We start from the raw sequence: 25,662 nt of genomic DNA on the forward strand, positions 1-25,662 counted from the left end.
GCTGTCTGTGGTCACCGATAATGCATGCGTGTGCGGCCCCTTTCATCAGCGGAATCAGAGCACCCGGTTCAGCCACCAGCGAGCCTTCATCGATCAGGACGAGAGAGAAATTGAATGTCCTTAGCATTGCGCTTCCTGCAGATACACAGGTCGCGCAGATAACATCGACGTCGCTGATATCTTTCATGATTTCTTTGAACAGTGTCCTCTCTTTTTTATCCAACTTCCTCATTGTCTTCACTGATGCGTGGTCTATCAAGTATTCGTTAGTCTCAATCATCAGTCATATCCCTAATCACAGACTCTTACCCTTCTTATTGAAAGTCTGAGAGAATTTATGCTGCTCTATCTTGGCAGCCAAATACTCGGCTTTCTTCGGATGCTGATCGAAAAGGTAATCAATCGAGCGCGATTTCAAATGCGGTCGGGCCTTGTCCACAGGACCCGCTCGCATACATGTGATTCCTTTTTGCATAATTCCATCCAGAAGATTGTCTATCGCGACATTCGTCGCTCCTGTGATCAAAATCGGGCCTGGAACTTTGTACACTTCCTTGAGAAAATATATAGCGTCTATCACTGTCGCAGTCTTGCCGGTCCCAGGCGGCCCCTGGATGAGGGAAAACCGATGGCGGATGAGCTTCGCGATTGCCTCTCTTTGAGATGGATTTATGTGCTGTAAGGGGTCATCATTCGGAACAGATGATTGTTCTAGCTGCCTCTCAGACCAGTCCTGTAGATCTCTTCGATCAACATATAAACCGCTTAAAACGTCCCGACTGACCTTTGTTGCACCGACCAAGGTATCAGTCAACGAAGACCCGACAAAACCTGCTTGTTCAATCTGCCGTCTCTCCTCCGCTTTCTGCGCTGCCAGCTTCTTATTCCTCATTTTTGGTTTCTTCTTGCCGCTTGTTTGAAAAACCAGCTTCAATGATGCAAGAGCTAGCTTCATCCTTTTAAACGTAGTTTCATGAGGTGCTTGATCGATCCTGTAGCGCTGATTTTCCAGCAACGGCTTCTGTGCCACAACAGTCACCGAGTTTTCACCTTGCTCGATAATAGAGCCGATGATTGGTTTTTGTTTCTTCGGTCCATCGTATGATAGCGCCACCTGGGCCCCATTCTTGAAACGGACGAAATTGCAATATTGTTGAGGAATCATGTCATATACCTGACGACCCATGCTCAACTGCCACCCTCTGTGACGAGGAAGTAGATCAGTCTGTAGGTTTTCATAATATGAGTATAGCTGCTCGTAAAACTACCATGTAGCAACAGGACGGGGAAACTCACGAGTGTGTAGCCCTTACTGACGAGCTCTTCTAATGGCCAATTTTCCAGACGATTTCGGATCTCCTTCTTCTCGACCTGTTCCTCGGCCTCTACAAGCGGACGAAAATGATGCGTATAGAGATGTATGCACTTTCTCAGATTCAATTCAGATATGTCATTCTTAACCTTCGATCGCTGGGACGAGTCCCTTAACGGATTCCGCAGCTGCCTGCCCCTCAGCTTTCTGCCTCGTCCACTGGTAGAGCCGGCCTTGGGCTTTCCTGATGAAGACCTTGATTTTGACTTTGCAGATCCAATATCTCTATCTTCCGACTGTTCCCATTCTCTTTCACCATCTTTTTCTGCAGCATCGTCGTCGTCCTCAGCGACAAAAGACGCGCCTCTGCTGTCTGATTTCTGCTCAGAAGTAGCCTGGATTTGCTGCACGCAGTAGACCAAAAACAACAGACTCAGCCGTGGATCCGAGTCGTCATGGTTCTGTATACCACCCAACTTTTTACGACGTTTGTCTTTGACAAGCAGGTCCTGTGCATGTCGCGTATCGACTTTGAGCGCGGGTTGGCGATACGCTTGCTCGTTGAAATGTACCTTCTTGTCGCGCGACTTTCGCTTCGCTTTTAGTGTGCTCGATGTCGTGGAAAAGCTTCGGGAGAGGCAGTCAAGCTTTCTCAATTGCCTCCGAAGCATGACCATGTAGAGACACAGAGTCGGTGAATCGCATTTGGATCTTTCAAATGAATTAGAACAAGTGATGGATGTCGGTGAATAAATTAATTAGGCTTTCGATGGCCGGTTCAGCACCTTGAACCAAACCGATTTCGCTGCCAAACCCAACCAGTTCTCCATACAATTTTACAAATTTTGGTTTTTCCCTTTCAGAAAAAAATCCAGGGATCCTTCATATTCGGCGGTTATATTCACGACACTCGTTCATACAGTCCTTTTAATCGTCATCAAGGGACTGATTCTTTATTGATCAGTATGGGGCCAAAAAAGGGTGGCCAGCAGGCGGCCGGAAAGAGAAAGGGCGCGTCTTCAAATGCGGCAGGGAATGATCATGATGCCGAGCAAGATGAGGTATGTAGACCGATATCTGTGATCTGTTTGCGTTCATTTCCTTCAATCAAGGAGCGGAAATGGATGCGGAAGATGAAACAGAGGTTACAAGGAGGATTGCAGTAGACAGGATGTAAGACGTGTGCTAACAGCTTTCGAATCGTTCAGCGTCTACAAGCGATCGTTCTCAGTGATTCATACCAGACCCGATTTCGGCCTCTCACTCTCGAAAAGCCTCGGGTAAGCCGTCGACCAACGACTAAGTCTGCTTTCTATGCTCTATATAACCAAGCTAACAAGCTCATAGTGTCTTCTTTCTCTATGCAACACCCCATTGATCGAATATACTTTCGAGTTTCTGGCTTTGGCCGGCGTGAGCGAGGTCATTGTCGTGTCGTGTGCACATGCCGAGCAGATTCAGGAATATATTGCGTATGTGTTGATTGTCCACCTATTGATCCATTGTTGAAATCAAACGCTAACCAAGTCTCGCGTAAACAGCAACTCCCGATGGAGTAGTCCGTCATCTCCATTTACAATCGAGACAGTGCTAAGTCCGGAATCGATGTCTGTCGGCGATGCGATGCGCGATCTGGATGCAAAGGGCTTGATCACTTCGGATTTCTTGCTCGTCAGCGGTGACATCGTCTGCAACGTTCCCTTCGATCAAGTACTGGCCGAGCACCGACAACGACGCGCAAAGGACAAGAACGCAATCATGACGATGGTTCTGAGAGAAGCTAGTCCGCTGCATAGAACGCGGGCGCGCGCCGAGTCTGCTATCTTTGTGCTTGACGAGCAGACGAACCAATGTCTGCACTACGAAGAAATCAAGACGCGGAAACATATGAAGAAGATCTCCCTCGAACCTGAGATCTTCAACAAGCACACCGACCTTGCGATCCGCAACGACTTTATCGATTGTCATATCGACATCTGCTCGCCTGACGTTCCGGCTCTGTTTACGGAGAACTTCGACTACAACCATATCCGCAAGGACTTTGTCCATGGTATTCTGACTTCAGATTTGCTGGGCAAGACAATATTCGCGCATGTCGTTACCGATCACTATGCAGCTCGTGTGCGATCTCTGCAGACATATGATGCTGTTAGCAAGGATGTCATCTCTAGATGGACGTACCCTATCACTCCCGATAGCAACCTGCTAGCCGACCAGACATTCCAGTACCAGCGGGGACATATCTACAAAGAGGACGACGTCGTACTCGCGCGTTCTTGCCGGATCAACAGCTGCACGGTTATCGGTGCCCGCACTGTCGTTGACGACGGCGCAGTTATTACTGGGAGCGTGATTGGTCGACGCTGTAAGATTGGAAAGAACGCCAAAATATCGGGCGCCTATATCTGGGACGACGTCACGATCGGAGACAACGCCGTCGTGGACTGCGCGGTTATCGGCGACGGCGCTATTATCGGAGAATCAAGCCACATCTCGCCCGGAGCGATCATCTCGTACAATGTCAAGGTTGGGAAGGGCATCACCGTTGACGGAAACAAGCGGTTAACGCGAACCGAGGGAGACTTTGGTAGAGACACGGACTACGAAGCGGTTGGCACCGACGGAATCGGATTTGTCTATGAAGACGAGTCTGAGGTTGAAGAAGATGATGACTATGAAGAAATCGTCAACTCGTCTGGTTTGATCTACAACATGGCGTCTTTAAATCAATCGGATGCATCGTTTACGAGCTCTGGAGAAGGTACCACGGCGCGCAAGGCCCGCCGTCGCAGAATCAGCACTGCCAGTAACAACACCGCCGCCTCTGAAGAATCAGACGAGGAGAGTTTCATGCGGGAAGCCCAGGCAAGTGTTGAGCGCGCGATGACGGAAGATCATGACATTGACATTGCCGCCCTGGAGTTGGGCACGTTGCGCATGGCCAAGAACGCTCCGTTCCACGAAGTCCGTGCAGCGACCATCACAGCTCTCATCAGCCGTGTGTCGAACTTGATCAATAGCAACACCATGAAGGCGCGCCAGGCAGTCGAGCACGTGCTGAATCGCTGGGCGAAACTGTTTAGGCGTCAGGTGTTTGATTTGGCTGATCAAGTCGACCTCCTTCTGCTCATTCAGCGAGACTGCACGCGCAGAATGCAGGGCAGTGCAATTTTACTGCATGCCATCAATAACCTCTACGATCAGGACATCTTGGAGGAGAGCGCGATCATGCAGTGGTGGTATAAGGAGCCTCAGAGCAAGGGGGACGCTGACATGATTAAGGTTGGTGAGCTGGTACCTAGATGGCTCGAATGGCTTACTACTGCTGAAGAAGAGAGTGAAGATGATGACGATGAATAGAGAGGCAGGACGGAAATGATGGTGGAGCGGAGTGATAAAAGCTTAAAGCTCTGATGGTCTTTTTTGTAATATACGTAATAAAAACAGTCAAGAGACTTTCACTTCATTTCTTAGCTTGAAACCACAATTCCCAAATAGTTTGATCTTATATACAGTAGACTTCATAGAATCATTTCCTCCTATAAAGCTAGCAACAACAAAACAAGTTCAACCCAGGCTAGAAAGGCATCGACAATGCTCTGTTCTCCACAATCTCATGCACTACCCGCAGATGGTGGAGACGACTGACATTGAATCAGGCACTTAAGCAGCCAGAAGCTGGTTGGAGTCGATGGTTCGGAAAAGGAAGACACCGGCCTATACAAAAGACAGTCAGCTGTTAGCCCGAATCCTTGACAACCGACATGCTATACATCGACCAGATGCAATAACGACCGAAAGAAAAGATTTTACATACACCGAACAAAGCAACGTTCTTGAGAATGGGACGAACATCCTCACGCTTGAGGAAGGAGATTAGGCTGGAGGTACGAGAAACAGATTTGGCCATTGTGTAATTATTGTCCGATGAGTCTTCTTGTGAAGTATTGGTGGGGATATCAGCAATTGTGTCTTTTCGTTTTTGCTCATTTATGATGGCGACGGGTAGAAACTATAATGTGTAATCCATTACAAATCACATGAACACACGTGCGGCTCAAACTGTTTTCGACGGCTTTTGGATTAGGGTTCGGCAAATAGAGCAGCGCGTCGCCGGTTAACGTCGGCAATACAATGCCCTCGCGCACTTTCATTCCTCTTTTCAATATCATTATAACATAGCTGGGCCAAGAACACACGATGAACAGAATTCTGGGAGCAAAACTACCTCAGAGATTGTAGTCGTCTAGACGTTCAACCAAGGCGTTGCTAGGGCTTAGGTCTCCGAGCCCTCCCGTCTGACCACAGCCATTAGATTGTACAAGTCTTTCTTACAAGGCTCAGATTATCGAGTTCGAAGGAGTGATCGAAGTGCTTTTGCTTTGACGCCTGCATTGATGCCTGCTTAAATCAATTGAGGAGATTTGAGCGAAGGAACGTGGCGGACAGATTGAGCACCAGGGGTATTCGAGAGATCATGGTGGTTATTGTATATCACGCTGGTGACCCACGCGCCATTCGCCCGTAGGTATTCAGTTATCATCTCCTCTTTCCGCACTTCCTCCCTGTCTAGCTCTCTCTCGCCACCCGAACATGCGATCGAGCACTTGCACATCGTATGCTGTGCTTGGAATTCTGTTTTGGATTGTTGGATGTGTTTATGCGTTGATTCTTGTTGTGTTTTTTCTATTCGTTGGCGTTGTTTGAGAGCGGACGAGGATTGGAGAGGATACCGAACTAGGATGCTTTGTTCGGCCAAAGTACTGACAGACTTAAAGATTTAGTTATGTGGACTTGTTCCTCCCTGTCTATGTCGCGAGCTGTTACAGATTTGAGGTCTATTAAGACTCAAAGTCTTTTTAGATTTGCAGTGATTTCAGACCCAAAATCTCGAATGACTGAAAGTCTCGACGGACTCGAAGTCTTGATAGACCGCAGATCGTGACAGACTCGCGATATGGACAACCCCCCCCCCCCCCCTCTTCTTGTCCCCAAGATTTACGCAACTGACTAGAAGGATCGAAGGAATATTTACGATATTTGTTCGATTTACTGAATGCCCGTGTCCGAATACGCGGCACACGGGCATTCTTCGCGATTAAGTATAGTATATACTAAACTTAACTCGCCGATCTACACGACTCCTGCCCGCAGCCTGCCGGAGGAGTCGTGTCTTGTTACTGTTGAACCACCGGTCGGAAAACCGCTGTGGTTCAACATCCTGGAAAATGGGCCTGGAATGGCCATTTTTACGAAGAAATTCAGTGCCTCCCTGATTGAACTTTCTTGGGCGTCGAAATGTGTGTACTCTGGCCGATCAGAATTGCGGCGATACACGACGTCGTGTCTTTTTTGTCTTCAACCACAGACCGTGTGGTGAAGTTATGTCCTGTTTGAAACACGTGCTGAGATGTAGTCTCGAGTACCAGATAGTGATTTTTGATGTTTCGCGGAAAGCCGCAAACATCAGCGGCGATAATGTTATCGCGCGCAGATTACAACGACATACGGAATATGTCCGGAATATGTCGTTGTCCCAAGTCCTTGAATTATTGATTTGAATGACTCCCGATAGTGACCTCTGAAAGAGAGCCTCACTTAGTGTTTTTGCGAAATCTGTAAGTGTCTCACGTCTATAATCTGCACTTCTGTCTTTCTCTCAAGTGTCAAATTGTGGGTTTTCTAACGTTCCTTGTCAGAGTTGTGGGAAAGGAAAAACAAAACCGAACCGTACCCGGATGAGTTCACGTAAGTTCCTACCTTTGTTTATACAGTTTTATGGTTCGATATTTTCTCCACCCTCTCTCTCGTGCTTTTTGGTTGTTTGGATGAATATTTGGAATGCATAGTCACAACACATCTCATAATCATTTCCCTGTACTCTCAAATTATAAGCATCTTTAAGCAGAGCACATACGCTCGCGTGCCAGGCTTTCTAATGTAGCGTGGAACGGAAACATAGCCAACTGCAAACCACGTGACTATGTAATACACGTGATCTGAGAACAAGGTTTTTCCCGCCTCTCTCCCTACTTCCGGCCTGAACAGCTCAGTACTTTCTCGCCACCCGAGCATGCGATCGGGCACTCTTGCACTTAGCTTGGTGTGCCCGTATTTCTCTTTCTACTTTCTGAACGTGTTTTGCGTTGGCTTTTGTTTTGTTTTCTTTATTTGATGGCGTTGTTTGGGATAGTGGACGAAGATTGAAGAGGATACCGGACCAGGACGCTTCGTTCGGCCAAAGTACTGACAGTCTTAAAGATTTAGTTATGTGGACTTGTTCCTCCCCGTCTATGTCGCGAGTCTCTACATACCCGAGATCCGTTTAGACCAGAAGTTTCGACAGACTGGATGTCCTGACAAACCAAAAATCTCGATAGACTGAAGGCCTTGTTAGACTGAAAGTCTTGACAGACCGGAGGTTGTGATGGACTCGCGATATAGACAAATACCCCCCCCCCCTTTAGTTCCCAAAGATTTGCTCCACTCAGAAACAGCAGAATCTGATCCACGATTCAATTTTGGTTCATTTTGCGATTCAATCGCCTATCTCTATGTCTCCCTCCTACTGGAGGTGTTGATGATGATGATGATAAATCATCTTATAGTCCGCGTGTGCATTTTCTAGGCCACGACTATAAGAGTTGTCTATATGGTGTTTTAACCAGTTGGTTCACCATCTTTCAGTGGCCTTACACGGTCCATCTTTTCAAAGAAATCCAGATCTCTTATTCTGGTTTAAAACTTTCCTGGGCGTCAAATCGTGTACATTTTACCGATCACTATCGGCTTGCTACACGAGACGTCGTATCTTTCAGTCTATGCCCACTATTCTTGTGGTGCTAAGAATCCAGAGACTCTATATTATTTCCTGGTTCAAGACTTGTTTAGGCGTCTAATAGTGTACATTCCACCGACTATTTCCACTTTTCTTGTGGTGCTAAGAATTCAGACTTTATATCATTTCCTGGTTCAAGACTTGTTTAGGCGTCTCACTGTGTACGTTCCACCGACTATCATTGCGGCTTTACACGACGCCTTGCTTCTTGTCTAATCCCACTTATCTTGTGGTGCGAAGAAATTCAGTGACTCTACCTCTTGTCCTGTTAACACTTTCTTGGGCGTCTAATTGTGTATATTCTTACCGATCACTATCGGATCTTTACATGACGTCGTGTCTTTTTATTTTAACCCACTCATCTTGTGGTGCGAAGAAATTCAGTGGCTCTATCTCTTGTCCTGTTAACACTTTCTTGGGCGTCTAATTGTGTATATTCTTACCGATCACTATCGGATCTTTACATGACGTCGTGTCTTTTCTCTCTCAATCACTCATAATGTGATTTGTCTTGTACTGTTTGCAAAGTATTTCGAGGTCATTTGGTGCGAAAGATGCTAAAATTCCTTTATAACGCCCCCTCATACTTCTTTTTCTCTCCAGTACCGATTTATTTATGTTGTTCACTTTTGTATGAACATTTGCCTCGATAACCTAGTGGTTATCCCTGGCCTTTTACACGACTTACGTATCTGTCTGTCGTCAACGGGCTCATTCCAAAAAGCAAAGCGTTGGATTATTCCAAAAAAGCAAAGCCATGGTTTGACTCCTATACTTAAAGCTTTATTTAGTGGTTCCAGAATATCTGTAAGTGCCTTGTGTTTTTAATCCGAACTTCTGACTTTCTTTCAGGCATCAAATTTTATGATATCTAACATCCGTCGTTAGTATAATGGGCGGAAAAATAAAATCGAAACGTTCCTGGATGAGTTCATGTAAGTAGCTTCTACCTTTGTTTTCACAGTTATCTGGTTCGGTATCTTCTCTATTCTCTCTCTGGCGTTTGTTTTATTATGTTGATTAATGTGCGGAATACATATTTGATAATATACTTCATAATTACTCTCTCAATACTCTTAAAATCGTAGGATTCTTTAAGTAGAGCATGTACGCGCGCGCGTCCAGGTTGTTATGGCAGCGCGAGCGGTTACCCGGACTTGAAATGTAAACAAACCGCGCTTCAAAACATAAACATCTGTTGCGCAGAGCAAGACAGACCTCCACTTGGATTAACAGTCTTGTCAGGTCTTATCTTTCCGACTCTCTTTGAATTTGATAAGAAAAGGAAAGGCACAGGAACAGACATGGACGCCGAGACCGATCTCAAGAGCGCATCTCGCAGGCTCAACAGCATGCTAATCTCTAAAGGATTACTCGACGGCAAAGACAATCTCAATTTCCACGGGGGCTCTGATGCCAGGAGTATCATCAACTTTATCTACTCTATTGTTCAAAAGAGCGGTGTAAGTTTTGGTTCTGACTCTTTGTGTGTTGCGGTGTGGGTAGTCCTGTTTTGCTGACAATTGTGGGTTTCGAAATGGCTTTTAGAAAGATGCGGAGCAGAAAGAAAACCTTGTGAATACGCTGCGAGAACAGAAGGCTACGGAGACTAGGACGAAGAAAGCAATGGAAGCTTTGGAGGCTCAGGTGGATACTCTGGAACGGCAACTGAACGTGATTTCTGTTCAGAGAGAGTACGTCTCTGTTCTAAAGAAAGTAGTTGTGTTTGGGACTGATGCTAACAGATAATCTCTCAAAATAGATCGTTAAAGACGACGATAAAAACACTCGAGATTCAGAATAAGGGGCTACACGAAGACCTTGCACGCCAGAAGACCTCGCTCCAGCAAATTCGGGCGCAGGATGCTGTCGAGCGGCGGAAGCGGGACCAGCAGATTCTGCGGATGAAGGAAAAAGCTGGCTTTGACGTGCGTCGGACAAAGACGATGTCTGTTGCGACCGGCAAGTTCACGTCGTCGACCTGGTCATCTGAAAGCACGTCGTCGGTCACGCAGTTTAGCGAGAATCCCGAGTCGGTCTTGGTGTTTCGGGAGACGGCCGCGAACGTGATTCCGGATCTGATGCAGGAGCTTACGGATGAGAATGCGCGTCTGATTGCGCTTATTCGCGAGACGGCGTTGATGCTTAATGTGTTTACGGGAGAGAAAGCGGTGAGCGATGCGGAATTTGAGAGCGTGCTTGAGTACATCCCGACAACGTTTCCGGAACTGTCGATTGAAGTCAATAATAGTCTAGAGCAGCTGCGCGAGCTTCTTCATGAACCAAAGTATGTGTCTTTAGAAGTGGTTGATCAGAAGGATCAGGAGATAGAGAGGCTGAAGAAGCAGCTGGCAGAGATGACGAAGAACTGGAGGGACGCAATCCAGATGATGGACGAGTGGAATCAGCTTATGGAGAAGAATATGGGGTATAGTCCGATGAAGCGTCAATTGGAATCGGCTTCTGCTGCTGCTGCTGTTGGTTCCGAAGGTGAGGCGCAGACTGAGTCTACAGAATTACCTGCTCCTGCTGTGATCGAGTCAGACGCAAAGACAGAACCCGTCAAAGAATATCAGAATGAAACCCTTCCTGCTCCTTCTACAGATTTCGATACCAAGAAAGCAGATTCGCCAGTCAAAGCACGAATTCCCCAAAAGCGAACTCTACCTGGCTTGTCGAACTCGCGTATCCCGGCACTCTCTCAGATCCCGTCCTTGAAATCACGAGCAAAGATTCCGTTGGCGAAGCCAGAACGGAAAACGTCTCCTCCAACCGCGGAGAATGTCTATGTCGCGGAGTCAGTTATGACTCCTCCACCGCCGCAGCAGCCGTCGGAGCCTGTGTTGGCGGCGGCGGTTGCTACCCCGGTTGCGATCGAGAAGGTTGAGCAGATGGAGAGTGCAAGTCCTTCGGTTGATATGCAAAGCCCATCTAAAGATGCGGGCTTGCCTAAGGAAGTATCTCCGACAAAAGATCTGCCGGTGGAGGATAGGACCCCTTCGAGGTATCCCTGGAGTATGTTGACTGAGATTACAAATCGGGCAGTCTCGCAGAGTCCTGCTGCTGTTGCTGTGAAGGAGTCTCTGCAAAGTCCCAAACCAATGACCCCGGTCAAAAAGGCAGAGGGGGCTTATTTTTCGTCACCATTCAGGAGTCCTGTGTTGGATACTGAGATCTCGGGGGAGAAGTCGGCACATCCCACGCCGAAAGCGACAGCTCTGATGACGCCACGAGCTGTAGTCTCCGCATCTACTTCGCCTGCCCGTCATACGCCGTACGCGGGTTTCACACCCGCTCCAGCTAATCACGACGAAGATGAAGAGCTAGCGGCTGCGCTGCGGATTGAAAGCCCGCCAAAGTCAACACCCCACCCGCTATCCTCCAAGCGTCCTACGATCAAGCCTGTGTCGACATTAGGGCCGGCGCGACGAAGAACGCTGCCAAAGTCGATTGCGCAGCTGTCGAGTAGTCCGATGGGATTTTCGCCAATCAAGTTGAGCGATGTGGATCGCACGGTTGGACTTGGGATCAGCAGCCGTCCTCCGACGACGCTAAAGCGATCGCGCAACGACATTGACGATGGCGACGACGAATTGGTAAGATTGCACTGCTTTATGTGAATTTTGTTAGGTTTTCCGTTGGCTAATTTTGTTGCTCTGTTTAGGACCTTTTATCGTTTTCTCCTGCGAAGTTGCCGGACGTGAAGAAGTTCAAGTGGGGAGAGTAGATTGATTTTCATTTGTGGTAATTGGTAGTTGGCTGGGATGTTTGTTTTCAGAAGGAAGTTCCGCTTCCTTGTGTAATTGCTGTAATTTTAGGCTTATGATTCCCTTTTGTATCTTTGTGTTTTGTTATTGTAATTCAGTATTATATCTCGTTAGTAGTTTGCCGTAAAAGGTGTCATAAAATCCGCAATAAATCCAAGACGCGCAAGTCGGGAGAAGCGAGCGGCTCACCTCGCAAAGTAAAAAAAACCTCGACAGATTCACAAAACGTAAAGTAACATCGTCAACACTCGCAACAGCCCATTCTCCCCGTAAAGGATCAGACAGCACAAGAGATCCGGGATAGAGCCGTTTGCATGAATTGGCCATGATATCAGGGCTTATCGCAACATCATCTGCAAATTCATTCTCTGCTCTCTGAATTATCAATCGTTTCTCCTCTGCCGTCCTGATTATTTCTTCCTGTATACAGTCAACACAACTACCCACCCCACCGATCCAACTGATCCGTACCTCTAAACAAGAGAGGTTGAAAGCATGTTTACGTTTGTGCCGCTTGTAGGAGAGTCTGCGACGCCGAGCCGGACGCTGGCGTCGCAATCGCTGCTCACGTTTGATTCAAATGTGAGGGTGTTGATTGATGTCGGATGGGACGATCAGATGACTGAGTCGATGCTATCCGAGTTGGAGCGGTATGTGTTTACTCCATTTTGTTCTTTTTTTTGTGTATCTTGGCTTTCATAGGAGTGCGCTGCTAACATTGCTTGCTTGCTTGCTACTCACAGATTAACACCTACAATCGACCTGATCCTTCTCACGCACGCGACGTTTTCACACATCGGAGCATACGCATACGCCTGCAAGCGATTCCCCGGATTCGACTCGATTCCTGTATATGCTACGCTGCCGGTGATCAACATGGGCCGCATGGCCACGATCGACGCCTACACGACTGCGTGGTTCACGACCTCGCCCGCGTCCGAGGCGTCCTCGACGGCGGCGGCGGCGGCGGCGGCAGACGTAGCGCCGTCGGCGGTCGATACTACTATTCGGGTCTCTGATATTGACGCTATCTTTGACAAAATTCAATCACTCAAGTACTCGCAGCAACTCAGTCTATCCGCCAAACTCAGCTCTCTGCGCATCACAGCCCACAACGCAGGACACTCTCTCGGCGGTACACTTTGGCGGCTGCAGTACGGACAGGAAGACGTTGTCTACGCGGTAGACTGGAACCATGCGGTCGAGCGGCATCTAAATTCGTCAGCGCTACTCACCGCACCGGATCAGCTCGGTCGACCGACGGCCCTGATCTGCGGAGCACGGACGGGACTGGCAATCAAAGGCCGAGAGGAGATGCTGATCTCTGCGATCCTCCGCAGCCTCGACCGCGGAGGCGACGTGATCCTGCCGACGTCCACGAGCGCGCGCGCGCTCGAGCTCTGTCTGCTCTTGGACGCGGTCTGGAGCGAGCGCCGGCTGCGGGAGCCGCTGCTGTTTGTGTCGCGGGTCGGTAGTCGGACGCTCGCTTATGCGCGGTCGATGCTGGAGTGGATGTCGCCTGCGATGGTGCGCGAGTGGGAGGATAAAGGGTCGTCGCCGTTCACGTTCAAGTATCTGCGGGTCGTGGCGACGGAGGAGGAAGCGCGCGCGGTGCGGGGACCAAAAGTCGTGCTTGCGAGCGGGCAGGGGTTGGAGTGGGGTGTCTCGCGCAGTGCGTTTGCGGATATATGCGAAGACGAGCGGAGTATGACGATCTTCACACAGGGCGTTGATCAGACTTCGTTTGGCGGCGAGGTGCTGGCTGCGTGGAATGCCAGCGCGGCCGCGGAGGGCAAGATGGCAGAGCACGGCGACGAGGCCGCGACGGATGCAAGAGGCGGGCCGGTGTATACAAGGATACAATTGAGGCGAGAGCTCGAGATCCGGAAAAGTGTACCGCTGCAAGGTGAGGAGCTCGAGCGGTATATTTCGCAGGAGAAAGCGCGGAAGGCGCTTGCGGACCGGCAGTCGGCGATCGAGCTGAAGAACCGGACGATCTTGGACCAGGAGGCGTTTGACGAGAGCGAGAGCTCAGAGTCCGAGTCGGAAGACGAGGTCGAGATCGACGAGGACGAAGAGGCGGCGGCAGACGCGGCGACGGATATCGGCGTGCTGGTGTTATCGCAGGACAATAGAGTGTACGACTACGACGTGCGGCATGCAAAGGGTCTGAAAAATAAGATGTTTCCATATATCCCCAAGCGAGTGCGGCGGGACCCTTACGGTGAAGTGATCAAGATCGAGGACTACGTGCGAGCAGAGGAGCGCGACGACGTGCGGATGGAGGATGCGAACGGGGGCGAGGACGGCGGAAAAGGCGGGCTGGGCAAGATCGGCATGAAGCGGAAGTGGACGCAGGAGCGCGCGGAGGAAGAGGAGCGGACGGTGGTGATCCCGAGCAAGACGGTGAGCGAGCGACGGGTGGTGAACGTGAGGTGCGAGGTGACGTACATCGAGTACGAAGGCCTTGCCGACGCGCGGTCGTTCCAGATGATCATTCCACAGGTGCAACCGCGGAAACTGATTTTCATCAGCGGAAGCTTGGAGCAGGCGGACGGGTTGGCGGTCGCGATGAGGAACGCGGGGATCCAGGATATCTACGTGCCGGCGTCGGGCAAGCCGCTGAACTTGAGCATGGATGCGAACGCGTACATGGTGACGCTGTCATGGGATCTGGCGCGACAGCTCAAGTGGCAGAGTACTGCGGCGGGAGAGTATACGGTTGCGCAGGTGCGATCCAAGGTCGCGATCACGACGAACGCGATTGCTACGCCGGCGGTGGAAGAGTCCGAGGCGGCGATGGAAGAGGACGGAGAGGGCGAGGAAAAGGAGAAAGAAGGAGGAGACGAGCCGCCGTCATCATCAACCACCGAAATCATCCTGAACGCGTTGACGACCAAGCAAGAGCTAGCCGAGGCCGCAGCGCAAAGCAAGTCAGCGTTTGTAGGCGACGTGCGCCTTGCCGAGCTACGACGGAAGTTAGTGTCTGAGGGCCTGCACGCCGAGTTTCGAGGCGAGGGCGTGCTTCTTTGCGAGCGCAAGATTGCGGTGCGGAAGCTTGCGAACGATAAGGTTATTATTGAGGGAAGTGTTTCAAAGGAGTTTTACAGGATACGGAGGATTGTGGATTCGTTCATGGCTCGAGTTGTGTGAGACGATGTACTATAGTGTAATAACAGTGGAATCGGTAGACTGTGTCCGATTATATGATTCATTGCATATTCACTTCCGTTACCCAGACCAATGTAATAGTCGCTAAGATTATGCGAGGTCAGCCCAGACCTATACATATACATCAAGACAGCGATCCCAAGACAAATACCAAAACTAAAACCGAGAACTAGACCGATGACCATAAAACAAAGATATCACAAACACCCAAAAACATAATACAAAACAAACAAAACTAAAAACCTATAAAGACGTTTCGGATTTCTCTGCATAGTAAGCCTGGAAATCCTGATCCTGCAAATCATCCTCCGAGACCGAGTCCCGATGGAACCACTTTCTGGCAATATCACGCTTTCGCATCTTCCGATCCTTCTCCGTCCTCTCCCACACTTTTGCAAACGACGGCGTCGCGCGACTGACAAAGTTGGACAGCGCGCGCGTACTCCGCTCGACGTACTCCGGCTGCGGGATATATGTGACGGGGATCGAGAACGAGCCTGTGGCCGTGCGTTTGAGACCCCCGCCGCCTATCTTTTGCGAGACGGCGGCGGACGCGTGGCCGAGCACGGCGTTGGCGACTTTGTAGGTCGTGAGGCCGACGAAGAAGAGGAAGCCGAGGACGAAGAGGACAAAGGCGGGGCCGATCAGTTTGTGCAAGACGGACTCGGCGGGGGGGAGTGGGACTGGGATCGGAGCTGCTGCTGCGACGGCGGCGCCGGCTGCGCCTGCTGCGTCGTGGAAGGAGGAGATGGAGTCGGCGGCGATCATGCGGCCGACAGCTTCGTCGTACGCGGGGGAGACAGAGAAAGGCCACATGGTGATGAGGGTGAGGGGAGGTGGGGTGCGACGAGGAGAGGAAGAAGATGAAGATGAAGGAGATGAAGAAGAGGGAGACGGCGCACTTTATACAAACAGCAGTCCTCGGATCCTGATTATTCGCTTCCTTTCTCTCGCCTTTTCGAGTATATTTCACGAGTTTATTCTCGACACAAAGAAGCGCAAAAACGTGGCGATGCTGCGCGCGTGCGGCCTTTGTCTCTCGGGGCTGCCACAGCCACAATGCGTGCGGCGGGTACGGCTTCGTGCTTACGCGTCATCGCCATCGTCATTGATGAGGAAGATTTTTGCTGCTGCTGCTGTTTGTGTTTAATGCAACAGAAGAGAACAAGAGAATGATCTGTAGACAACAAAAGATATTCGTTGTATTTACACATGATAAATAAATGTAGACACCTTATTCCAGAGACTATTTACTGCTTGGCTGCAACCCTATTTATATCGTTCCATCACTGGCCCTCGTTGAACAAATCAACCAGCCCCCCGTCCGCAAGCACGCTATCGACCGCCTCGACCTGCTCGGCCTCTTTCCGCGAAACAGTCCACTTGCTCTGCTGCTGCTGCCGGCTCTCGCGCTCTCTCTTCACCCGCGCAATCCGCCGCGCGACCTCGCCCTCGGGACCCTCGGGAATCGCCTTGATCACCGCCAGAAACTCAATCATAACCCCGCGCTGCTGCCGTAGCGTCTTCACGCCCGCAAGCTCCCGCTCAAGCGCCATCATCTCCTCCGCGCCTATCGCGGGGTTGAGCTCCATCATCTTCTTCAGCGGCCGGTCGTACCGTCCCCGTAGAACAGTGTAGATCATCGTCAGCACATACGACGCCTCGCCGGCTACGTCGGCAAAGTACGCATCGCCAAGAACCCGCAGACAAGACGGCAGCACCACGTCACACAGAAAGTCGTCCACCTCCTGATACCGCCCGATCATCACCGGAATCATCTGCCTCAGTATCATCGCGCACGAGTAGCTGCACCGCGTATCATGCACCACAAACAGATGGTTACACAGCGACAGAAACGGGCCCAGAATCACCGGATGCGACACCACAAACGTGCGTGAATCAGCAGCCTTCTTCTTGTCTGGCGACCCTCCTCCGTCCTTTTGTGAATCGCCGTTGCTGTCGGCCGCAACAGACCCGCTCAGCGTCTTACTGCTGTTCAGCGGACCAACAAGATCAATCAGCAGCCGGTCGACGACATTCGAGAGCTGCCGCAAATGATACTCCTCCGTCATCTCGTCCGACAGCGCATCGTCCTCGCCCGCCGCATCAACTTCTTCCTGTATCTGCTGCCCGCCCACCAGTCCCCGGTTCGTCAAACTCGTCCACCGTTCCTCGAGCAACGAATCGAGCTGCGTCAGCACGCCCGGTAAGAAATCAGTCAAAAACGTCTCCCAGTACGCTGGCGGACAGTTCTTGACCGCAGGCCGCACAACAAGCGCAACAAGATGCTTCCAAGCATGCAACGAGATCCCTCGCGGCTCGCCCGCAATCGCAGCCCACATCGTACGTCCGATCCCCGGAACCTCGTACATCGTGCTCTCGAGCTGCGTGATCGACCCCAGCGCCAGAAACGCGTACTCGCGCGTGTACCGAAGCATCATCCCAAGCGAGTTTGCAAAGTCGCGCAGCGTCATCGCCGCCTTCACGCCTTCCTCCACAAACTCGTCCCGGCTCTGGCGAGAAATACCCACGTGCCAAAACTTCTCTTCACACGAGTCCCGAACGAACGAGCTCACTTCCGCCGGCAGGTCTCCCCAATTCGCGGGGTCGCAATACGCATGGATCTGCGCAATCAACTGTAGAATATGCGGTAATATCGGCTGCACTCTGGGCTTCCACAACTCCAGCAACCGAGCAAACTCGTCCGACGAATGATCAATCTTCTCGATCGAATACTGTATAAAAATTCTCGTAGCCCGAATCGGAAACAACGCCGCCCACTGGTTTCGCAGCGACATCTTCAGCTGTCTACCCGCCTCGTCCATCGACGTCGCCAGTAAATCCGTGCTCGCGTCCACTCCGCGCGACCGGAAATAGTTTGCAATCTCAACTATCCCCACTCGCTCCATGAACCACTCGAGCTGCGACAACCCTTTCATCGTCGCCTCGTCCGTCCAGCAGCTCAGCACCGGATCCACAATCTTTGCAAAACACTCCGCCTTGTTTGGCGCGTTCGACCGCTGCGAAATCACAAGCAAAAACGAAAGAAACGAGACAATCTCGTGGTCTGAAAGTTTGTCGGACGAGATAATGTCGTTGATTATCCGCTCCAGATCAGAGTAGATCTCCATCAACGCCTCCGGCATCAGATACGCCAGCCGATTGAGCTCCGTGTCGCAATTATTCCGCACCTCTCTAATCAGCTCGCGATCCTCATCCGTCGCGTCAGCCGGATACTCAAACGTGCACGCATACAGCACCTTCTCCAAAACTTTAAACATCGTCTGCGAAACATGCTTCATCAGCGGCGCAAACTGTACAAGCGTCTGAATCTGCTTCCGCAGCAAAACCGGGTCCGTGACGTCCATCGAAATCATGCGCTCGCAAAATCGCTCAATGATCGGGTTCAGGACTGCAGTCTTTTCTTCCTTGTCGGTTTCCCGGTACCATACTCGCCAGCGACTTATACCTCGTAACGCGGCATCAACAATCGAGAATTGACTATATGCCACCAGAAACATTGCATCTTTTCGCAGTACCGACGGCGCTATATCAAAACAACTATTAGTCCTGACCACCTAACCACAAACATAGAAACAACTTACACTCTCGGGAATGCCATCCATGCCACGAAGAAAAAAACTTGTCGAGTCTCATATCTAGCCAAATCATGGCGTCCACAGGTATCCTACACACAACCAACCTCGCAATATCCTCAACAAACCGTTTATAATTCCCCAGAAACGAATGCATCTCCGGCACAGAATCGAAATCGAGCTCCAAAAACCTCTTTGACGGCGTTCGCTCCTCGACTCCTTCGTATTTGATTATTCGCTCGGCCGCAAGCTCCAACAGCCGAGGCAGCAGCGCGCTGACTTCTGGTAACCGCGCTAGTTCTTCGACGCGTAATATCGAAGACCAAAACTGTAGCGACAGACCGGATATTATGAGACTTTCGTGCATGGTAGTCGAAAACACGAGCGCGAGGTAGCCTTCCAGATCAGTGCCTGGAGGCAGTCGACTGCGCTTATCGCCTCCAACGTTCAAGTACTCGCCCAGCCCGACAATCATCTCGACTAGTTTTTTTAATAAAATGTAGCTGTCTTCGTCAAAGTCGTCGAGATCGAGCTGGATGGAATTGTAGACTTCTGACAGTGTCCTGATACCCGGAGCTAGGAACACGACGCCAATCACGGCCGCGAAATCTTCCTCATTTGCAAAATTCCTGGTGAAGAGGATGTGTAGACAATCGGTTGCCAGCGTGCGGACTTTAACATTCTGAATCGTCAGCGCCTGACTTATACGCGCCAGCAGATCGGTCTCCCTGATTGCGCGTGGGTGCACCCAGACCAGACATGTTTTCAGACTTTGCAGAACCTTGACGGCAAACGACTCGGCCTCTGTATCCTGGGCACCTTGATCAAGACATTGACCGAGCAGCATTGACCATCGGACAAGCCATCCGTCGGCACCGCTCCTTAGACTGATGATGGACTCGTCCCGCCGATCGTAGGCTTCGTCGAGGATTGCGGCAGCAGTCAAGACCTCGATGCACTGCGCGCTGAGTACTCCGGACCGCTTGCCTGCCACAGGATCGTCAAGCATGAAGACGTCTTCGAACAAGTCACGGAAGATCATGAGCGACATTTCGCGCGTGGCGGGAGTCATGTCCCACATACGCACGAGCGCGTCGTCCATGTCATTCCACTCGTCCTTCTGTGCACCCCAGGAACGCTTTGCGACGTTAACCCAGAGCAAGGCGAGTTTCTCGCGAAGATAGTACGCGTCTGTCTGACGGACTTGGGTGGTGAGCTCGATAACCCAGTTGCGGACGGCTAGTTTGCGGGTTTGGTCGTAGACCGAGAAGTTGTGGCGGATGGAGTGGTCGATAAGCGAGAGACCAAAGTGTCGGATTTGATCTGCCCGGGGAGGTTCGCGGATGGCGAGGTGGTAGCCCCACAGAGGGGCTTCGTCTTCTTGCTTGGCTGCATCAAGGAACTAGAAAAGTCGGGTTAGACCAATCGCCGAAACGAGAGCAGGGAGGTGTGGATAATATACGTGAATAGTAAAATAAACACGTAAACACGATATTGAAAATAGAGCACAGCATACCTCTTGAGCAAGCCTTCGGGAATCGTTGGAGACGTGTGGATTGTGGACAGTGAGAAGCGCCTCTGAGATTCGCTCGAGGGCCTCGGTCTCCATCACTCAGCTCTGGCGAATCCGCGTTCGGGTGGGGTGGAGGGAAGCAGAGTGGCACAATTGAGTAGGTGAGGGTATGGCGAGATGCAAGAAGAAGGAAGGAGAAAGATGGGAGGGAGAGAGGTGGAAGGGAGAGAGAGAAGGAGAGAGAGAGGTAGTGTTTGGTTGAGATGGTGGGGTGGATCAAAGGAAAAAAAAAGGCGAAAAAGAGGCAGAGGAGAGAGAAGAGACGCGCCGGAGAGATCGTCGGTGATCCGCAGAGAGAATTGAGGGAGGAAAGAAGGGAGAAAGAGGAAGAGGAAGACGAGGAAGAGGAGGGAGTGGAGGAGGATAAAAAGCCGGGATCAGGAAGCAGGAGGAGAGAAGCCCGCGACGCGAACACAGAGCAGGTGAAGTAGTACTGAGCTTAGACTGAGCGGTGTGTTCGCACTCGACCAGCGGACGACATTTAAGTAGAAACAGCGACAAACTACTCAAACAACAACGGACGAGCAGAAGAAAAGAACCACGGAACTGAGGATTGGAGCTGAGGACGCGGAAGAGGAAGAAGCAGCGGTGGCGCAAAGAACTCGATTTTTTTTGTTCAAACCTGGATTTGCCCCGTGACACGCGAACCCGACGCGCGATGCTGTCATGTCTGGGGTAGCGGATGATTGGACCCGGGATAGCAACTTACTGCTAGGTTAACTACTAAGAGGATATCTTGGTGACAAACACACGAACGGCTCAGGCTGCCTTATCTTCATCTGACTATTGTATAATGCACATTCGATATAAAGCAATAATTACAAGAAGAGGAGAAGGTAAAAGAAAAGAAGAGGGATAAAAGTAACCGAGAGATCCCACTAGGAAAGTAGATCCCACATCATGACGACAACATGATCCTGCCCCGTGCATCCACCCATCATCCTCCATCGATCATCCATAACCAAAACAAAGAATATAAGATAACATATAAACAAAATCACACTCATCCCGTCTATTTGTTGGAAATCCGCCAGATCTCGACGCCGACAATGTCAAACTTCATCCCGCTGTCGCTCAGCGGCTCGTTTCCAAACGCTGGGCAACTGTTTGAGATTCCCTTCTCAAACCGGTCGTCGATGTATATACCATACTTTCCGTCACTATAACAAGATGTTAGTCTTTCCTCTTCTAAAGCTGCGGAAATACTTAAATAACAGCACCACTCACCCGCCGCCAACAGAAATGAACCCCGGATCGCACAAAATCATATAGTCATTGATTCCCGTGTACGGAAACGCCTTGAACTGCATATTGACAGACCGAATACTGGCCGTGTCGCTAAGCGATGTAGTGCTAGCCAAAGGCGTGTTCGGAATCACCTTGCTCTTCCAAAGAAAGCACTCTCCGTTGCCATAGTACCGTCCGTTCTTGGTCGGATGCGGATACTCATTCAGATACGCGCCAAAGATGCCGCCGTGCTTGTCCTCGACAATCAACACGTACCCAGGCCGCGAGGTGCCTCTAGGCGGCACGCACAAATTATACAGCGTCGTCAGCGACACGCCGTGCTGCTCGAGACTGTAGCACAGTCGCCACGTGTCGTAAAGCTGCAGACGCAGTGGGAGCAGATGCCGAATCTCCTCCGCCAGCTGAGGCGACAGTAAGCGCACCCGCGTCTGCTCTCTGTACCCGTCCAACGTCAGCGGCGTGAGCGGCGGGGCCGAAAAGCTCAGCTGCGTGGGCTGCGACGATTTGTAGGACACATCGCGATCCCGGCTGCTGTCGTAATTCTCCTTCGCGCTCGTCATCCCCGGCATCGTCTGCGCGTGATGCACGATCTTTGCCGCGCTGCTGCTGTGGTGGTTCTCGTTGTGGCTGTCGTCGTCGTCGTCCATCATGGCCTCGTCGTCGACGTCGTCGCTGCCGAGATCGTGGAAATCATGGTGATGGTGCGGCATCGACCGACTGGTCCGGTTCGACCCGCCCGAAGACAGATCCATCGACATCCGTCTGATCGTGTTGCGGATCGTGTCCGCCAGCGAACCCTGGTGGCCATGCGACGGCTGCGATGACTGCTGCTGCTGATGTGAGGTAGATGCCATCGCGACTGTATGTATGTGTCTGTTTGCTTGGTCTCTCTGCAGACGATCAATTGTTGAGCAAAGCACAGGCGGCTGCTGAACCCGTCTGGTTGTAGTCAAACAAGGCGAGGAAGGTGAACAGACGAAAAAGCTGATACAAATCGACTGGCTTTCAATCTAAGCTCACAGAGACCCAAAAAGAATAAATCGATAAACTGCAACGAAAAATGCACTGCACTCAAGCCACCTATCCGGGCTTATACATGCACCTAAACTAAGCTTCTAAATGCGAATAAACCAGCACTCGTTCTCGCTGCAATGAACGGAAACAAGTGGACGAACGAGTGGATGGACGATGGATGCCTGCCGACGAGCTGCACGCGGTCGGAGAAGGTGACCAACCGGTGCGATTGGCGCCGCTAAACCGGACCTGGTTTATTGACTGTTTGTGCCATAAATGTGGCTTCTTATTGAGCTTTATGCCATCTCAGTTCAGCTCTGTTTCTCTAATCTCTGTTTGCTCTACTTCTACTTTCTACTTCTGCTGTTTATCCACAGATACTCAGAGATCTTCATAGTAAAGCCACCGCAGATCGCTGTGATAAGAAACCACGACGTCAGCAGCGGCGGCGGGCATCCACCTCCGCCGTCAGCGAACAGACATCTCGTTGATAAGAGCCGCCCGCGATTGCTGGCTGGTTCAATGACGTCGTCTGTCTGTCTGTCTGTCAATGCCTATCAACGATCATCCTGCTTTGATTCTTTTACATCAAACAGATACCATACACTTATAGGATAGTCTACCTTTTATTGCGACTCCGAGACAGTTCTCTTCAATCTCACAAGATACCAGATAACTTACCATCTGTCTCCGTAAACAACTGAAGCTACTCGAAGAAAAAGCAAAAAGAACAAGATACGATAGAAAAATGGAAAACCTCGCTGCTCCGAAAAACACAAACAACTGAATAAAAAACAGAGTACCTCCCCCAAATATCATACATGCAAGTATTCTATGCTATTGCCAACCTACCCCTGTAATACCATACCAACAGGAGCCACAGTAATGTAAAAGAAAAACGACAAAGATACAAACAAAGCGTCTGCTTTCTCAAGCATCTCGCATCTCTAATATCTCAATCGCAGTACTACTATTCCCCTGACTGCCTTCCGCCACATTCTCGTCCTCTGCAACCGCTGCAGCGATAATCCCGCTATGCCGACGATTGCCCCCACGGTTACTCTTCGCAGCTGCCGCAGCGGCCTTCATCATCTGCACCTGCTCCGGCGTCTTGACGATCGACGAGATAAACTTGAAAAACCGCTCGCCATATTCAACCGGTGGCACCGCAGATAGCTTTTCCCGCGAGTGCGACAGCCCTTTCCAGAACGTCTCGAGCTTCTTCACCAGCGAGTAGTTTGTCAAACAGTCAATCACCCCGAGGTAGTAAATCTCGTTCAGCGGGAGGTCGTGCTCGTTCGTCGCCCGCAGACCACCGTCATCTGCATAGAAAATGAAGTTCTTGCGTCTATATAAGGTATGTTAGCCACCAGCCTCGATCTCAAATAGTCAACCACAAAAAAAAACAATACTCACCCTGGATACTCATCCTGCCGAAGCACATTCAGCACCTGCTCAGCAGACGCCTGATTGGCAGTAGAAAACGCCCTCCTCAAACTAACCCGCCTATCTCTCTCCATCTTCGACGGCGTCCGGTCAAGCATTTGCGTATCCGGCTGGAACACAGTCAATGTACTATCTCTAATACCCTCAGTATTACCCTTTTGAATATCGTGAATCCCAATCAACAGCGAGTAGTCCATAATATGCAGCCGCTCAAGCAACTTCACGTCAATCTCCAGTTGCTTGATAAACAGTTCCCGCTTCCGGGGTCCGAGCGATATATGCTTATCCCGCCGCTGCCAGTTCAGATCCTTCATCGTCGCGTTCTTGTTCGTCGCAAGCTTCGATTCGTCGTAGTCGCGCCCGATCGACGAGCCTTTCAGATCAAATGTCTGGTGGATATCCCGATGCGGTGGGAACAGGTTGTTCATGATGATAAAATGGATCTTGCGTCCGTACGGCAGCTTCACCCGGTGAAGTCCGTAAAACTGCGAAATTAATGTGTTTGGATTCGCCTTCACGTGGTTATAATACTCCTTTAGAATTTTTCGCAGAAACTTGTGTTCCGCGTGGTGGATCGTCTTGATGATAAACCGGTAGTCTCGCGAGAAATAGAAAAAACTGCCACTCTTGCCGGGTGAGCCTAGTTCGGAGACAATGTACTTTGACGTCAGCGAAATCAGATAGTCCGCGGGATCAAGCCTGAACAGCTGCCGTAGATGCCGAAACACCCATGGCGCGTAGTCTTTGAATTTGAAATCATATTTCGCAGACGGTGTCAGTTCGTTTCCGTTTCTGTATGCATAAGACAAGGTTAGTTCATCCAGTCAAATCACCTTGAAGAAGATTGTAAAACTCACATGTCAAACGCCAACTTGTGCTTCGCAGTAAAATCATTATCAGTCAACTCCCGGTCGACTTTCGCAGTCGTCCGCGAAACAGCGACGCGGATTCCAGTCAGCATATTGTACGCCAGAATGTAATTCACATGGTCCTCGCCCACTATCCGCGCCCCTGTCGCCTTCACTTCAAGCTCCCGCCTCCGTTTTTCTCGCCTGGCAATGATCTGCTCGGTCGTAATGCTTTCCTCCTGTGCATCTCCTGAGCTAGCCTTTGCCGGAGACTCTGATGCTGTTGCTGTGGTGGTGCGTTGCCGGGCAAGTGAGGGGTTTACTCGCAGTCCGGTCGCGACCGACGAGGATCCAGCCTGCGTCGTAGCACCGCCAGACGAGCCAACTAGCACAGGCTCGGCGTTGAACGAGTCGCGAGTTTCGTCTTCGTCGACTTCGTCGAGCACTTTTTCGGCAGGATGCGGAGCATTCACAAAAGAGCCGTCGCTGCTTGCAGTTGAGCCTGCTGTCGTGCGTCGGTTTATACTGCTGCTGCTAATGATGTTATTGATGTTGTTGTTACTGCTGTTGATCACCCGAGTTGTGCCTGCTGAGCTCTTTGCAAAGTCAGTCACGATTATCGGCTGACTATTTTCGCCATCGCCGTAGTTCCCGTTCTCAAGAACCCTGACGTCCGACAGACTACTAGACGAAGTCTCGTGAGTTGGTATTGCAGACAAAGCATTCTCGCACTGCGACTCAGTCGAACTGCCGCTGCGCACTTGTTCATCCTCGGCGTAGTCGTCAGCAGTCAACGGAATTTGATGCGCAGGAGCCAGGTGCGGCTGTAACTCCTGTTTGGCAAGGCCA

General features: G+C 50.6%; 8 protein-coding genes across 8 annotated transcripts; 3 read left to right on the plus strand and 5 right to left on the minus strand.

Moving 5' to 3' along the window:
- Positions 1–1,114: 1,114 nt before the first annotated feature.
- Positions 1,115–2,077, minus strand: BZA70DRAFT_273385 (uncharacterized protein). Its single transcript, XM_064911820.1, has one exon. The coding sequence runs from the start codon at positions 1,987–1,989 to the stop codon at positions 1,189–1,191; it is 801 nt and encodes a 266-aa protein (XP_064771333.1). The 5' UTR covers positions 1,990–2,077; the 3' UTR covers positions 1,115–1,188.
- On the plus strand, positions 2,078–4,767 carry BZA70DRAFT_273387 (translation initiation factor eIF-2B subunit epsilon). The gene is made up of 4 exons (XM_064911821.1): positions 2,078–2,373; positions 2,521–2,592; positions 2,660–2,784; positions 2,854–4,767. Exons 1-4 carry the CDS (start codon positions 2,278–2,280, stop codon positions 4,670–4,672), a joined length of 2,112 nt encoding a protein of 703 aa, XP_064771334.1. The 5' UTR covers positions 2,078–2,277; the 3' UTR covers positions 4,673–4,767.
- A 4,485-nt stretch (positions 4,768–9,252) lies between these two features.
- BZA70DRAFT_44340 (Afadin and alpha-actinin-binding-domain-containing protein) lies at positions 9,253–12,086 on the plus strand. Its single transcript, XM_064915122.1, has 4 exons — positions 9,253–9,613; positions 9,699–9,844; positions 9,913–11,746; positions 11,815–12,086. Exons 1-4 carry the CDS (start codon positions 9,455–9,457, stop codon positions 11,875–11,877), a joined length of 2,202 nt encoding a protein of 733 aa, XP_064771335.1. The 5' UTR covers positions 9,253–9,454; the 3' UTR covers positions 11,878–12,086.
- A 1-nt stretch (position 12,087) lies between these two features.
- Positions 12,088–15,201, plus strand: BZA70DRAFT_44341 (beta-lactamase-like protein). The gene is made up of 2 exons (XM_064915123.1): positions 12,088–12,567; positions 12,661–15,201. The coding sequence occupies exons 1-2, from the start codon at positions 12,413–12,415 to the stop codon at positions 15,068–15,070; spliced, it is 2,565 nt and encodes an 854-aa protein (XP_064771336.1). The 5' UTR covers positions 12,088–12,412; the 3' UTR covers positions 15,071–15,201.
- Positions 15,111–16,307, minus strand: BZA70DRAFT_273401 (uncharacterized protein). Its single transcript, XM_064911822.1, has one exon. It carries the CDS (start codon positions 15,902–15,904, stop codon positions 15,332–15,334), a length of 573 nt encoding a protein of 190 aa, XP_064771337.1. The 5' UTR covers positions 15,905–16,307; the 3' UTR covers positions 15,111–15,331.
- Positions 16,308–16,374: 67 nt separating this feature from the next.
- Positions 16,375–20,293, minus strand: BZA70DRAFT_234559 (armadillo-type protein; the record flags this gene model as incomplete). Its single annotated transcript, XM_064910302.1, has 3 exons — positions 16,375–18,614; positions 18,664–20,086; positions 20,201–20,293. The coding sequence occupies 3 exons, from the start codon at positions 20,291–20,293 to the stop codon at positions 16,375–16,377; spliced, it is 3,756 nt and encodes a 1,251-aa protein (XP_064771338.1).
- A 702-nt stretch (positions 20,294–20,995) lies between these two features.
- Positions 20,996–22,712, minus strand: BZA70DRAFT_273406 (TLD-domain-containing protein). The gene is made up of 2 exons (XM_064911823.1): positions 21,485–22,712; positions 20,996–21,417 (listed from the first exon to the last, which is right to left on the minus strand). Exons 1-2 carry the CDS (start codon positions 22,357–22,359, stop codon positions 21,270–21,272), a joined length of 1,023 nt encoding a protein of 340 aa, XP_064771339.1. The 5' UTR covers positions 22,360–22,712; the 3' UTR covers positions 20,996–21,269.
- A 737-nt stretch (positions 22,713–23,449) lies between these two features.
- On the minus strand, positions 23,450–25,049 carry BZA70DRAFT_233600 (uncharacterized protein; the record flags this gene model as incomplete). Its single annotated transcript, XM_064910268.1, has 3 exons — positions 23,450–23,867; positions 23,936–24,757; positions 24,823–25,049. Coding segments are annotated over 3 exons (1,467 nt in total), but the record flags the coding sequence as incomplete, so codon positions are not given.
- Positions 25,050–25,662: the final 613 nt, after the last annotated feature.

Source organism: Myxozyma melibiosi (assembly GCF_037950935.1).
Source record: "Myxozyma melibiosi strain Phaff 52-87 chromosome Unknown BZA70scaffold_1, whole genome shotgun sequence".
In the NCBI taxonomy this organism is placed as follows: domain Eukaryota; kingdom Fungi; phylum Ascomycota; class Lipomycetes; order Lipomycetales; family Lipomycetaceae; genus Myxozyma; species Myxozyma melibiosi.